This window comes from Fopius arisanus, unplaced genomic scaffold, assembly GCF_000806365.1.
Source record: "Fopius arisanus strain USDA-PBARC FA_bdor unplaced genomic scaffold, ASM80636v1 scaffold00013, whole genome shotgun sequence".
NCBI classification, from domain to species: domain Eukaryota; kingdom Metazoa; phylum Arthropoda; class Insecta; order Hymenoptera; family Braconidae; genus Fopius; species Fopius arisanus.
Genome location: NW_011887752.1, coordinates 1,332,934 through 1,345,956, shown reverse-complemented (window position 1 = coordinate 1,345,956; position 13,023 = coordinate 1,332,934). Strand labels below are relative to the sequence as shown.

At 35.7% G+C, this 13,023-nt stretch overlaps 2 protein-coding genes across 7 annotated transcripts in view; one reads left to right on the top strand and one right to left on the bottom strand.

Annotated features, from left to right (window-relative positions):
- LOC105263171 (uncharacterized) overlaps nucleotides 1–961 on the top strand; it is a 137,663-nt gene extending 136,702 nt beyond the window's left edge. For 3 of the 5 annotated variants that reach the window (XM_011299211.1, XM_011299210.1, XM_011299209.1), the window contains exon 7: nucleotides 362–961. In XM_011299211.1, coding sequence (XP_011297513.1) covers nucleotides 362–420 — 59 coding nt within the window. In that variant the 3' untranslated portion in view covers nucleotides 421–961. The remainder of the gene's footprint in view (nucleotides 1–361) is intronic. The other 2 variants (XM_011299208.1, XM_011299205.1) reach the window with 1 other exon arrangement.
- The window catches only part of Shaw (Shaker cognate w), an 84,835-nt gene that overhangs the window by 54,498 nt on the left and 17,314 nt on the right, over nucleotides 1–13,023 (bottom strand). The window lies entirely within an intron of this gene.

The following is a 13,023-nucleotide window of genomic DNA, read 5'->3' as shown; positions in this document are numbered from 1 at the left end:
AGGTTGCCCATCCCTGGCTTAGCTTACTGAGCGCTCTTCGAAGTGAAGTCGGAGCTCTCGAGATCCTATCTATGAAAGGTGATACACCAAAATTAAGTTGGGCGAGAGTAAGATTGGCTAACTTCATGCGTAAGACTTTTCACTCGTAACCCTATTTCTCATTGGTCAATTGGCTACGTCATCATCAACACCACGGAATCAAACGGCGCGCGGAGCGCGCGTTCGGTCTCGTAAAACATAAAATGAATTTTTTTTAAAGATATATTTCTCTTTCCTACTACCATTATGGTTTTATAGGCACCTCTTGTCCGGTAGCCGTAAGCCTCATCTGACTATCATTTTTGTTCTTTTCTGTTTACAGTTCCATGGGCCGACTTTTTTCAACTGCATCCACTCGGCTTGTGCGAAGGGGAACCATGAACAACCTGAGTAGTGTAGCCGGCCAGTAATGCAGGGAATCGGCTGTGCTCACCAGTCACACTGACTCGGTGAAGCAATAACACACAAATAATGTTATACCATAATGTATTAATCAGTCTCAGACACTAATACTGTTTTTGCCTCCGAATGGAAGCATTGCAATCATTCGATTTTTCTATTCTCTAATTTCACCTGGAAATTACGTGGAATGGTCTGGAACGTAAAAATACGAAGTTTGAAGACCGTGTGTGTATGTGATGATGGTCAACTAAGGGTTAATTTTTAGAAATGAAGAAGAATAAACTGGTAAATTAATCTCCAAAGACCTAAAATTCGGCCCGTTCATAGCTTCTAATATGGACTTTATCGGTACTGAATTTTAGCCCGATCGGTAGTGTAGTTTTTGAAATATCTGGGATAGTTTCGAAAAAATTTTTTGCATATATTTTAGAAACTATTCAACCGTGTACATTTCTTATTCTTTAAAATGTTCGTTTTAATGTGCTTTATATGGATCGGTCAGAATATATATATGTGTTCCTACAAAGTTTTCGAGATATTTCAATTTTCATTTTTTTCAAAAAAATGCAACGTGCTCCCTCTCTGATTTTTGAAAATCATTCCATCAACTTGAAATTTGGCAGAGAGATTCCTCTTATGATTGCAATATTTGGTATTGCAGATGGGCTAAATCGGATCATTCGTTCAGGAGCTATCCAACTTTGTATCTGAAACGATTTTCTCAAAGACAGGGCTTTTTTGATACTCAATTCGACGCTCTCTTAATATCTGAAAGGTTTCACAGTTCAGTAGTTTGACGAGGTAGGATGTTTTGAGAGTCAACTTTGCTTTTTGTTTTTAAATTATAGAAATGAGAAAATTCAGTCCAGAAAGCTGAGAGATTACAGGTATTCCATTCGGAAGCCAACCATCATTGGAATTGATGGCAAAATAAAATTTAAAAAAAAATCAATAAATAACATGTTAAATAACAATCATATATTTTCTACCATTAGGAATGGCCAACTGCTGTTTTTTTTTTTATTAATAAATACATTCATGTCGTAGTCCATTAGACTTTTAGGTATGACCAAGCGATCCCCTTTATTGTGGATTGTACAATGAGCTCAGTCATTGTGCACATTGCCGCAGGTTGCCGGTAAGTGCTAGTAATAGTCTTATGTATCTGGCCTGTAAAAATAGTGGAACCCAACATTTAGCTGTGGATGAAAAAATGCCAATCGGTCCATACGAATGCCTTGAAAGACGAATTTAACAGGACAGATTTTCATTTCGGACTCGCGAATCAGTGAGTTTTACCTCAAGCGCATCATGGGAGTGAGACTGAGATAGTATTGTTTGGGGTCGACAGGCGGCAAGGCTTTGAAGAGTATATTTATTCAATTTTCTAAAGAGATCGTATAAGGGGAAGAAAAAGAATTATTTCAAGTCAAATCTTATTGCTTTTTGTATTTTTCGTCTGCGTTGTCGAAGAAAACATGGTTTGGAGTTCCCAGATAACTTGAATCTCAATGTCACCCAATACATATGTAATTTTTAATACCTTCGACAAATTCGTTGATAATTATATCTAAAATTAAATTATACTAGAATTGCTATTTCTGTTGCCTTCGACAGACTTGCCTACAATTGGAAATTACAATGTTAATCTGCTAATGTTTACGAAGTATTCATTGTAAAATTGGCTTGAGTTCAACATAGACGACCCGAGTGGAAATTAGTTCAGGTCTACTTGAAGTCCGATCAGAACTTGATTAAGTTTCAGTGCGGTTCGCTTGATCAGGTAAGATCTGATCAGAACCTGACCAAGGTTTGATCCAAAATTTCGGATCCTAAAAACTACAAGCGAATTTAGATCAAGTTCTGATCAGACAGGCCTGATCAGATGACACTTGATGAAAACTTGATCAAGTTTCGAGCCAGTATATTGGACCCTATAAACTACAAATGGCTTTACATCAGGTTCTGGTCAAACATGCCTGATCAGATGACACTTGATGAAGTCCTGACCAAGTTTTGACCCAGCAAGTCAGATAAACATGATCTCACTCTGAGATCATTCTGCCTCAACACAATTTGTTCTCCTTCCGATTCAATTCACTTGATTTTCAATTGAATAGCTCGATAAGAAAGAATCACAAATGTATAGGAAGCAAGGGAAATATATATAGTGAAGTATCAAACATAAGAGCGCATTATCTTGAGTCTAAAAAAATCATCAAACTTGCATCTGTTCATTGTGTTATGATTATCTTTTAATAATGAAATAAAATTTGAACCGAATATGTTTTCTGGCTCAGAATGGACATGCAATAATTTCAAAGTCACCAAATACTCCCTTGCAGATTGTGTAGGTAAAAACAATCTACTCAAAAACAATAGCCCGAGTGGAAATTTTGGTGAAGTTCTAGTCAAGGCTGGATCAGGTCATACTTGATGATTGATCCGGAAGTGACACGGTAACTGGATCAAATTTTGATCAGACATGTAACGCAAATTTAAATCAAGACTTGATCAAACTTTTCTGATCCGGTTTAACGGTTCCGGATTTGATGAAGTCAAATGTATCTAAATCGGATGACTGGAATATCGAAAACAATAATAAATATTAACCATAACTCACTTAAAACAAAAGATAATTAATTTTTTTTTATTATATCTGACCGCTCTTAATGAAGCCCGATTGTAATTAGCGATGAAAAAACCCTATTATTTTTGACAATGCTGGGGATCGTACCGAGGAACCTACGATTACTAAACCTACGCCCTAACCACTGGACTACCGCACTACTGTTTTTGAGTAGATTCTTTTTACCTACACAAACTGCAAGGGAGTATTTGATGACTTTGAAATTATTGCATGTACATTCTGAGCGAGAAAACATTCGGTTCAAATTTTATTTCATTATTAAAAGATAATTATAATAATCAAAACACAATGAACAGATGCAAGTTTGATGATTTTTTTAGACTCAAGATAATGCGCTCGTATGTTTGATACTTCACTATATATATTTCCCTTGCTTCCTATACATTTGTGATTCTTTTTTATCGAGCTATTCAATTGAAAACCAAGGGAATCGAATCGGAAGGAGAACAAATTGTGTTGAGGCAGCTTGATCTCAGAGTGAGATCATGTTTATCTGACTTGCTGGTTCAAAACTTGGTCAGGACTTCATCAAGTGTCATCTGATCAGGCATGTTTGACCAGAACTTGATGTAAAGCTATTTGTAGTTTATAGGGTCCAATATACTGGCTCGAAACTTGATCAAGTTTTCATCAAGTGTCATCTGATCAGGCCTGTCTGATCAGAAGTTGATCTAAATTCGCCTGTAGTTTTTAGGATCCGAAACTTTGTATCAAAACCTGGTCAGGTTCTGATCAGATCTTACCTGATCAAGCGAACCGCACTGAAACTGAATCAAGTTCTGATCGGACTTCAAGTAGACCTGAACTAATTTCCACTCGGGAGTGCGGTAGTCCAGTGGTTAGGGCGTAGGTTTAGTAATCGTAGGTTCGTCGGTTCGATCCCCAGCATTGTCAAAAATAATAGGGTTTTTTCATCGCTAATTACAATCGGGCTTCATTAAGAGCGGTCAGATATAATAAAAAAAATTAATTATCTTTTGTTTTAAGTGAGTTATGGTTAATATTTATTATTGTTTTCGATATTCCAGTCATCCGATTTAGATACGTTTGACTTCATCAAATCCGGAACCGTTAAACCGGATCAGAAAAGTTTGATCAAGTCTTGATTTAAATTTGCATTACATGTCTGATCAAAATTTGATCCAGTTACGGTGTCACTTCCGGATCAATCATCAAGTATGACCTGATCCGGTCTTGACTAGAACTTGACCAAAATTTCCACTCGGGGAGCTACGTTCGGCAGAAATGACGTTTAGTCCGAATAGTAGAAGGTCGCCCATTCTTTATTGTGTAAATGAAATGTACTGAGTGGATTAGTGAACGATAGTGCAAACGACCATGATAATGATTAATTATACATTCTATCATCATGAAAAAGCAACGGAAGCATCTTAGAATTACCTGATTGACTTTCATTCCAAAAGCATCGTATTCTGTAATACATACTTGCACATAGCAAGCATCTCTACGAATTTAATGTAGTCATCTGTGGTTTCTGTCGATTGTAGTAATAGTTTGCCCGTTTGTTGGATGTCATGTGAGTTGAATTATTTGAAGATAACTCTATTCGACGAATTGTCTTAAGCCACATGGCACGAGATGACATGATAATCCAGTATCGATCCATCTTATTCATAAATTCAGTGACTGGATAATTCTCCTGCATTAATTTTTATTCATTGCCATTCAATGATTAAATATAACTCTATTTTCAGGAATTAAAGACTTGAAACTCATTGAAAAATGGAATTGAATAAGAAAAAATTGTGGGAAAATTTTTTTTACACTTTTAGTCCTTTTGATTTGTTAGAATTGTTTCTGGTTTTTAAAAGCATTTTTAGTGAGAAAAAACTTTAAAGAATACGTCTTTTCAATTATTAAAAATCAGGGATTCAAGATAAAGATCTGAAATTTTCCACAGAATTATATTTTTGGTTCATAAATATATAAAAAAATTGGCCCCTTGAAATTCGCTGCCGGCAGATACACTCTGCCTATCCGGCTGTATGCTTTCAGAAGATCTTCTGCTTGAAAAGTCGAAATTGAGGGAAAAAATCGAACAGAACTTTAAATTTCCTTACCACTTCTCGTCGAAATTCAATGGAAAACCAGAAAATTTCAGTAAATATATTGTTCAATTTTGAGGAGGGTAACATAGAATGTAATTTGAAGAGAGAAACCATCTGAAAATTAGCACCTAAATGTAAAATTTCGTCTTCTTTTTGACAGTCTGTCTTTTTCCAAACAGCTTTCTAAGAACATCGTTCTAAGTAAGAAATTTTTCATCACTTTCACTCTAAGCTGTAACCTTCCACACTATTTGTGCCAAGTAGGAAACATTCCACGAGTATCGTTCTGGGTTTCGTTCCGAACTGAATCGTTCCGTGATTTTCGGTCCAGGCTGGAACGCTTCAAGATTGTCGTTCCGACTTTTCATCCCAGCAAAAATCGGTCGACGACTTTCGTTCCGATTTTCCTTCATCTCTATAATATTTTAGGAATTCCAAGTTTCGTTTCGCTCCTCATGCATTCCATTGAACGAAATACAAAAACGGCAATTTCATTCCATTCCATAGTTTTATTCCGCGTCTCTGCTTAAAGGTTTATGTGAGGATAATCGGATATGTTATGATTTCTCAAAGTTGAAAATACTGCTATTTCATTCGATTGGCTTACGTTCGGAACTATCTGGGACGGTTTACAAATTGATACAGATAGCGCCATTGGATAGTTCAATCCTGTCTAGTTTTGGACCAACCCGTAAAATTCAAAACTATGAATTTCGTTTTTCACTTCCCTTTCAGAAACGATGGACTCCATTTTGTTGATAATGTAATAAGGCTCCAATATACTTCTATTTTGATTCTAAGAACTTACAAATTATTTTCTTGAAATTTCATATTGTTTTTCCTTCCACGCTATATTATAAAATACGCGCGTTTATGTCTAGTTTAATTAAATTCAGAGCCTAGTCTATTGAAAATAACCTGAAATAATCTATCAAATTTTCAGAGAAGTTTCACCTATCAATATGAATAACAACGTTATAAGCGGAGAATGTATTAGCTCTCAGGACCTCATACTCATTAATTTTTCTAATTAAACATATAACCCACAACCGGAGGATTAAGTAACTTCTCTTCAAAATGAGACATATTTGTTCCCAGTCCTAATTGGGAACTCTCAAAGAAATATCTTGGATTAAAAAATTTCCATTCCACTCCAAAAAATGATCCCAATGCAAACATCAGCCACCTCCTCAATATTCCTTACTAGTATTCCGTGAGTGGATACTCAGTGCCTGACGAGTGATGTCTGATTCATATTCTTTTTAGGCCATTGCAAATCGATAGCAACACACGAGTTGCCCATCAGTCGCAAAGGAAAAAAATGATGGAGGAGTAGTTGATAGCTGAATGCTGCAAGCGAGTGGGTAATTTTACAAAGTTAAGAAAACCCTGGGAAATTGGTAAATCTCCGATTACCCTGAATTTTCATTACTACCTAAACAGAAAAATTCTACAACTTAATATTCATTTTCAAACGTCTTCTAATTGTCCAGAAATTCCTTCAAAAATCCTTGAATTTTCTACTGGTAGTAATCGAATTGATAGTAAATATTATGTTTGTGAATTGTGACCCAAAAATCTACTATGATTTTTCGGAGAAATTTGAAATTCCTTGTACTTTTTGCTTCCGAAGGGAAGCATGGCAATCATCCAATTCCGGCTTAAACAGAAATTCTAATTTTGCTTGGAAACGATGTAGGTCTGAAATAGAAAAATATCAAATTTTCGGAAAATGTCTGTGCGTGCACCTTCCTGACCAGTAATTTTTTAGTTTAGAAAACATGTGTAAGAATTTTCAAAAATTTTGAAATTTGGTCACGTAGTAGGTAAAAGTTTTAGCTGATTCTGGACCTAGACTCAACTTGATCGGTCAAACCATTTTTGAAAAATCTTGATTTGTATATAAATCTATTCAAAATATGGCCAAAATTAAGGAAGGTATTCGGGTTATTCAAAATTTGTTTTTCGTCATAATTGGGTCTATTGGAATCAATCAAACATTGGAAAGTGAACGCTGGAATGGATCAAAGTTATTATGACTTTTCTGTTAAAAAAAAATGTTTTTGTTAAAAAAAAATGTCGTAAGAGATAGATAAAAAGACACGCGAAATTTGGTACACTGAAGGAATGTATTTATATGAATTTTTTTTAGAAAATTTTCATGTTTACTTTGAGCACCGTTTATCAATTATTGCCGAAAAACTGAATTACCAAGTGGGGAAAAACGCGGTTAATTTAAAAGAGATTCTCTCTGACGATTATCATTTCTCGGTATTTTTCCATTTGTCCTTAACGAGTCACACAAAATAGGAATTTATAAAAAAAAAAATTTCGTAGAACTCTTCCAAATGGGCGGAAATTAACGGATTAACAAGAGAGATTTTTTTTCCAGGGATTGGTTTGGATTGGCAGGATAACAATAGATTTCCCTCCGCCTCACCTACATGCTAACCCCGCCGTAGTATCCTTAATGGATAATACAATCTCAACATTCGTAATAGATATAAATTATTAGGAGACACCATGTTGTCAATTTGTTAATTGGGAAGCTTGCCATTAATTTATCGATAGCAAAGAAAATATACCCATGCCTTTCCATAACTGATCTACATTCGCATAACTGCTGTCGACTGCTTGTTTCTCTGAGCTTGCCTGGAAAGCCCTATACTCCGTGAATATTTCTAAGACTGCGGAAATTGAAGGAAATCCATAAATTGTTGATTATACTGATTTTCCATCACTACCTCAACGTGAAAATTCGACATCTTAATATCAATTCTCAAATCCCCTCTAATTTTCCAGAAATTCATTTAAAAAATTCATGAAATAGCCGAGAATTCAAGAGACCTTGGCTGTAAATATTAAGTTGTAGAATCTTCACTTTTGACCGACTTTAATTTTCATAAAAACTTGAAATTCTTCGAAAATTTTCTCCGGAGCTTGTCTTAAGTGTCCTTTCACGGAAAATTCAGGGAAATTTCTGCAACGATGCTCTTAGCCACTGAATTGTAAATGAACAAATGGATTTCGTGAAGACATTTCATGACATAATTTTCATTGCTCGGTATTATTAAAACATTTGAATATATGGGATTTTCATAATTAGTTATATTGGGGATTCCGTTAATGATGTGTTTTCTCAGGAGTTATAATTACTGTTTGTTTGGTAAATGTCTAGTTCAGATCCACCAAACCATTCTGGATGTTTTTTATTTGGTCGGATGGGTTTCCGTCACCTGATTAAGGATCTGATCACCTTTTTATCAGGAAACAATTAGTGTGGGAGATATGACGTTTAATACACCGCTCGCTGCATTATCCAGGACCACGGCGAGGACGTGGCGGTGTGTCGGCCCCAGAGACACCACATGTTGCCACATTTAAAGATAATAGACGTACAGAAAGATGGATTTATCTAATAGTCCCGAGCACTTCAGTAAAACTGTGAATTCATCTCACCTGACCATCTACCATCTCTGAACGAACACCACGAATGACTTACCCGCCGCCACCCTTCTGTAGCTATTCAAATTATTGAATTTAATATCACTCACTCGTCGCGTGAACAGCGACAGCAGAGGGAACGGGGTTTAAAGAATTTCAGGGACAACCGAGTTTACCTCAGGACTATTTATCGATGTATTTCCCTTCTTGTTATTTCTCTCTCTTCATTCGTAATTGATTTCGACGACTGAGAGGATAAGAATGGTTTTCATTGAAAGGAATATTTCAAAGGATTTTTGTTTTTTGGTGGACCTAAACCATACATTTACCGTTTGTTTTTATTTAAACAGTAGGTAAACCATCAAAAAAGTGTTAGCGCGTAGGTTTCGACTTATGAATTATCTATCCTGCACCATGTTTATTTATCAATTGTCTGTTCATGTTGATTATTTTCACGTGTCGAGAAGTAAATAACTGCAAACATAAAAACATTTGCAATTCTTCATGTTCATGAATTTTCTCAGATCAGCTTCAATAAAACCGAGGAAATGATTTTGTTAATAAAGAATGTTTGTTTCTAATGCACTTTTAGAATTTTTTGTTAATTCCGGAAAATTGCTTATTTCGTGTTGAACGATCACTTATTTCTCAATGAAAGTTTGAATTTTGAAACTCATAGAAGAAATTAAGTATGAAGTACAATTAGTTTTTCAATTAATTAAAAATGCAAAGAAGTTATTGTCTGAATTTTCAGCACCTTAAGGTTTTCAATAATTTGTCCACCTGAGAACCAAGAACTTCTTGGAGATTGTAGGATTTAGCTCATTCCTAAAGTCGTTACAAATTTCAACGGCTTTCACTTCAAATTTCAAGTACACTGAGTAAAAAAAGTTGTTTCACCAAATATATTTGATGCCAAGGAAATTTTCCTGTAGTTACAGATTCCGATTGAAGAATTTGACTGCATATTCGAAGCAGATTTATGCGGAGATGAGTGTAATAACATTTTTGTCGTTTGTATACTATAGTTAAGCCATTACACCAGAATTCATTTTTTAAATACCGTAAAGACAAAATTAATTGATAGGTCGCCGGACATTTGGTTTTCTAAGATGGAATGATCTGTAGTTTATTGTAGATGAAGAAAAATTTCAATTGGCCGTATAGATACTCATACATCATGGAAGATCATCATGGAAGTCAAACTTCTTGTGGAAATTTTCATAGTTTCAAATTAAAACTCTCCAATATCGTAAATTTAGACTTTATATATAAGTTATAACTTGGGACATCAGAATTTCAAATTAAGTGCATAGAAAATTTGAATCAACTCATTCAGAAACCATATTTCAGATTTTCGACATCTTAAAATAAGATTCATACTTTTTTTTTATCCACGAGAATATGCCCAGAATGGCGAAATACGCAGAAATTATATACGATATCAGAGGAATCGATCCCGGTTGACCAAAAGCGCTTCACAAAAAAAAATTGTTGCGCTCCCGTTAGAGCAAAGTAATTCCTACGATCATATTTCCGGGGCTCGGTGAGTAGCTATGCAGGTTTGGAAATAAAATATTCCTGATTGAAGTTGAAAAACGAGAGGTTGTGCTTGATGGACTGAAGAGTCACAAAAAGGTAATAAAAAGGTAATGGTTCCTTGTAGCAGAGAAGATGGCTTAAAATCCTTTTGAACATTCGATCACCGATGAGAAATGGTGTGCAAGGGTTAAATCACATAAAAAGAAGACGAGGAAACGGGTAAATGTAGAGGGTACGCCATCTTTCAGCATTCCAAGATGGACTCACCCTTATCCACTCCTATGAATCGCTCATGCTTTTTTCACTGGGGGAATCGAGTGGGAAATGTCGTCAATGCTAGTAATCTGGATCAGGAACTCCTTAATTACATCAGGGATGCTTTCTCCCAGTGACGATGCCCGAGCGGTAGCGTTTTTGCAATTCTGCGGGTATTTTCCGACGAATTCCCAGGTAAGAATTCCAAAGACTGACGATGAAAACAGGTCTCGGAAAGCTTTAGTTCACTGAGGCTGAGTGACTCAGGCCTGGTCCAATCCTGAGTTCATCGTTTTCTAAGGCCTGATGTAACCGTAGTTTATGAGGCTATTCGCGAGGCTCATTTCAGCACTGGGTAAGGCTGAGGATCAAGAGGCTAAGACAGCCTTTTCGAAAAGAAACTTCGAAAAACAATTAACAAAAAATTGCTACTGCCAGAAATCGAACCATGGTATTCCTGAAACTGAAACTGCTTAATTGTCGTTACAAAAATAGAACTAATTGTTTTTGATTTAATTTATCCAGTAGGATATCATACATATGATTCTGAACTATTCAAATAAAAATAAAATCAAAATCAAAATAAAATGGCGTATTCCAACGGATAACCGAACGGCCGAATGGCTAGAGCGCAGACCTATATAAGCAGATACTCTTGTGCCTTTTTTTTCAGAAGATCAGCGCCATATCTTTTTTTTAGCACAAAAAGTATACATTATCTAAATAAAAAAAAGTTGACTCTTTCACTCAAAAACCCCACTGAATAGGGATAATATAGATATTTAAAAATGTATGGCTCCCAATAAATATTATAGCCTTATAGGCCTTATTATATTATAGCCTTTATAGGCCATAAGGTTTTTTTTTCTCCAGTTAATACTGTGTAACCATTGTTTTTTTATACTAGTTTTTTTAATGTTTCTACATATTGTAAAGAATTTTTGTTAAATAAAAAAAACTTGGTAAAAAAAAGCGCAGAGCTATGAATTAGGAATACCATGGTTCGATTTCTGGCAGTAGCAATTTTTTTTAAATTGTTTTTTCATAACAATCGTTGTGAAATAATTATAACTAAGAGCTCAGAAACACTTTTAAAACACAATAATGCAGCCTCCATCAGCCTCTCTTCCGAGCTCAGGCCTTGACGCTCAGTTTGAAACGAGGTTATTATTTCGAGGCTCAGTGAGGCTTGATCCAGGGCTGACCTCCAGCCCTGAGTGAACATTTCGAAGCCCTCGTTCAGGACGAGGGCTTGGAAAAGGGGAAGATTTCAATAAGAAAAATTACTATGTAAAAATCGTAACCGCCGATGAAATGGGGAATTCCGAGAAATATACGTTAATTTTTTTTTAGAAATTGAGACTTTGATTAAAAAAAAATACATTTCTCTATCCAAACATCACGAATTGAAATTGTAAAAAAAAGAGAAAGAAAATTTCGATGTACATATTTTTTAAAAGGTTTTTAGAATATGAATAATTGGTCAATGGAATAGGGGAGAATGTAATTACTCTCTCAAATTTCACGATTCAAATTTGAATTGAATTGAATACTATGTTCACTTCATTAAGTTGCAGTAATAAAATAAAATAAATCCATGTTTTTATCGGTTATTCAGGAAAAGAATAACTTAAATTTTCAATTAACCGGAATTGATAATTTATTAACAATTTTTGTTTTTTACGGAAAAGGAGAGACAATATGTACAGCCAAGATATTATATTCATTTTTACGATGCGAACTCACAAAATATCAAAGCAGTGATGTTTACAAATGGAGTATAAGGAAATAAACAGAAGGCTCTTGTTTTTTGTTTCATTGTTTCGTCGCATGTCGAAAGATATAGGTTTTGTGGATTGTATAATTGAGAATTTTTTTTTTATTAGGACGAACCGTTCAGATTCATAAAACGTCATTATGACTTTGAATAGTTTTAATTTTATAATTTTAATATGTTATGGTGAAACAACTCATGATTTCCCGGCTTGACTCAATTTTTATTTCCGAATGGAAGCATTGAAATCCTTCGATTTTTTTACTCTGCCTGGAAATGACGTAGAACGGTCCGAAGCGCAGAAGTACCAGGTTTGATGGTCATGTGTCTGTGCGGATGGTCGGCCAGGTGTAGGAGCAACGAAGAATAAATGGGTAAATTAATTCTAAAAAAGTGGAAATTTTGTCAATTTATAGGTCCTAATATGGATTTGATCTATGATATATGCTGTGATATTGCTTTTTGTTCACTTTAGAGACCTGCCGGAAGGGCAACTGGGTCCTAGTAGTTTTAGCTTGGGCCCTGGCTGAAATCAGAATCGGGAATAGCCTGATCCCAGGTAGGAAAAAACGAATGGGCCAAGCCCGGGCCGACTGCGGTGCCCGGGCTTGCCAGGCCTGGGGCCCCTTGCTCCGCCAAGTCCGCGCCAAGCTCGGCTGGAGCCTGGGATGATAACACGGGGCCAGGCCTGGCTGCCAGTCTTGGCCCAAGTTCGGTTGCCAATTGTCCACCAGGCTCCATTCATTAATGGTTGATTATATAAATATTGTCGGAATAATCGAAGAGGAAACCATTAAATACCTCCCTGAGCACTTACAACGGATTTGAGGAGGAAAAATAATCAATAG